This window comes from Geospiza fortis, unplaced genomic scaffold, assembly GCF_000277835.1.
Source record: "Geospiza fortis unplaced genomic scaffold, GeoFor_1.0 scaffold289, whole genome shotgun sequence".
NCBI lineage: Eukaryota > Metazoa > Chordata > Aves > Passeriformes > Thraupidae > Geospiza > Geospiza fortis.
This window is the reverse complement of record NW_005054478.1, coordinates 1250237-1251582: the sequence shown is the minus strand read 5'-3', so window position 1 is coordinate 1251582 and position 1346 is coordinate 1250237. Positions and strand designations below refer to the sequence as shown.

At 63.6% G+C, this 1346-nt stretch overlaps 1 protein-coding gene across 1 annotated transcript in view; it reads left to right on the top strand.

Annotated features, from left to right (window-relative positions):
- ADGRB2 (adhesion G protein-coupled receptor B2) overlaps nt 1–1346 on the top strand; it is a 31426-nt gene that overhangs the window by 20451 nt on the left and 9629 nt on the right. The window contains exons 14-15 of the mRNA XM_031063042.1: nt 1–105; nt 880–923. The exon at nt 1–105 is cut by the window's left edge and continues 43 nt beyond it. Coding sequence (XP_030918902.1) covers nt 1–105; nt 880–923 — 149 coding nt within the window. The remainder of the gene's footprint in view (nt 106–879; nt 924–1346) is intronic.

Sequence of the window (1346 nt, the reverse complement as noted above, 5' to 3'; positions counted from 1 at the left end):
AGGACCCCCCTGCCCGTCCCCTCCAAGGTGCTGACGGTGACGGTGCGCCCGCCCACCCGGCCCGCGGAGCCGCTCGTGCTGGTGGAGCTGTCCCACATCATCAACGTGAGTGTCCCCTCCCATGTCACCGGGGATGTCCCTTCCCACATTATCAACGTGAGTGTCCCCTCCATTGAGTGTCCCCTCCCTTGGCATCAGCAATGTCCCTTCCCATGTCACCAGAGTGAGTGTCCCTTTCCCATGTCACTGTGAATGTCCCTTCCCACGTCATCAACATGAATGTGCCCCTTCCCATGTCACCAGTGTGTGTCCCTCTCCTGTGTCACCATGAATGTCCCTTCCCACATCGCCAATGTGTCTCCTCCCATGACATCAACCTGTGTCCCCCTCCAATGTCATCAGTGTCCCCTCCCTGTGTCACCAGCCTGTGTCCCCCCTGCCATGTCTACGTGACTGTTCATGTCCCTCATCATCACTGTGTCCCCTTCCCACGTCACTGTGAGCGTCCCCCTCTGTGTCATCCACAAGTGTCCCTTGTCCCACATTGTCATCGTGACTGTCCCCTCCCGTGGCGTTGCCCTTCCTCATCGTCAACCCTCCTGTGTCATCAACGAGTTCCTTCATCCCCACCATGAGTGTCCCCTCCCACGCCACCCATGTGTCACCCCGCTGTCCCATCACTGTCCCATCACCGTGTCCCCTCCCAGTCCCATGTGGGTCCCTGTCACCAGCAGTTCCCAATTCATGGCATGGTCCCTGTGCCCACCATGGGGACGTGCCACCCCTGGGACACCCGGGGAATGTCCCCAAGGGGTGGCACGTCCCTCGTGGGGTGGGGGCCGGGCTGGGGGCAGCTCTAACCTGTCCCTGTGTCCGCAGGGCACGTCCCACCCGCAGTGTGTCACCTGGGACTACTCGAGGACGTGAGTGAGGGGCAGGGGCACGGGGACACGGGGACACTCTGGTGACGGGGTGGGGCTGGCAGTGCCAGGGAGCTGCTGGAGGGGAGTGGAGCAGGGGTGGGGACAGGGATGGGGGGCCGGGCTGGGGGCAGCTCTAACCTGTCCCTGTGTCCGCAGGGCACGTCCCACCCGCAGTGTGTCACCTGGGACTACTCGAGGACGTGAGTGAGGGGCAGGGGCACGGGGACACGGGGACACTCTGGTGACGGGGTGGGGCTGGCAGTGCCAGGGAGCTGCTGGAGGGGAGTGGAGCAGGGGTGGGGACAGGGATGGGGGACAGGGACAAGGAACAGGGATGGGGGAACAGGGATGGAAACAGGGACAGGGAACAGGGACAGGGAGCAGGGATGGGGACAGGGATGGGGACAGGGATGGGGACAGGGA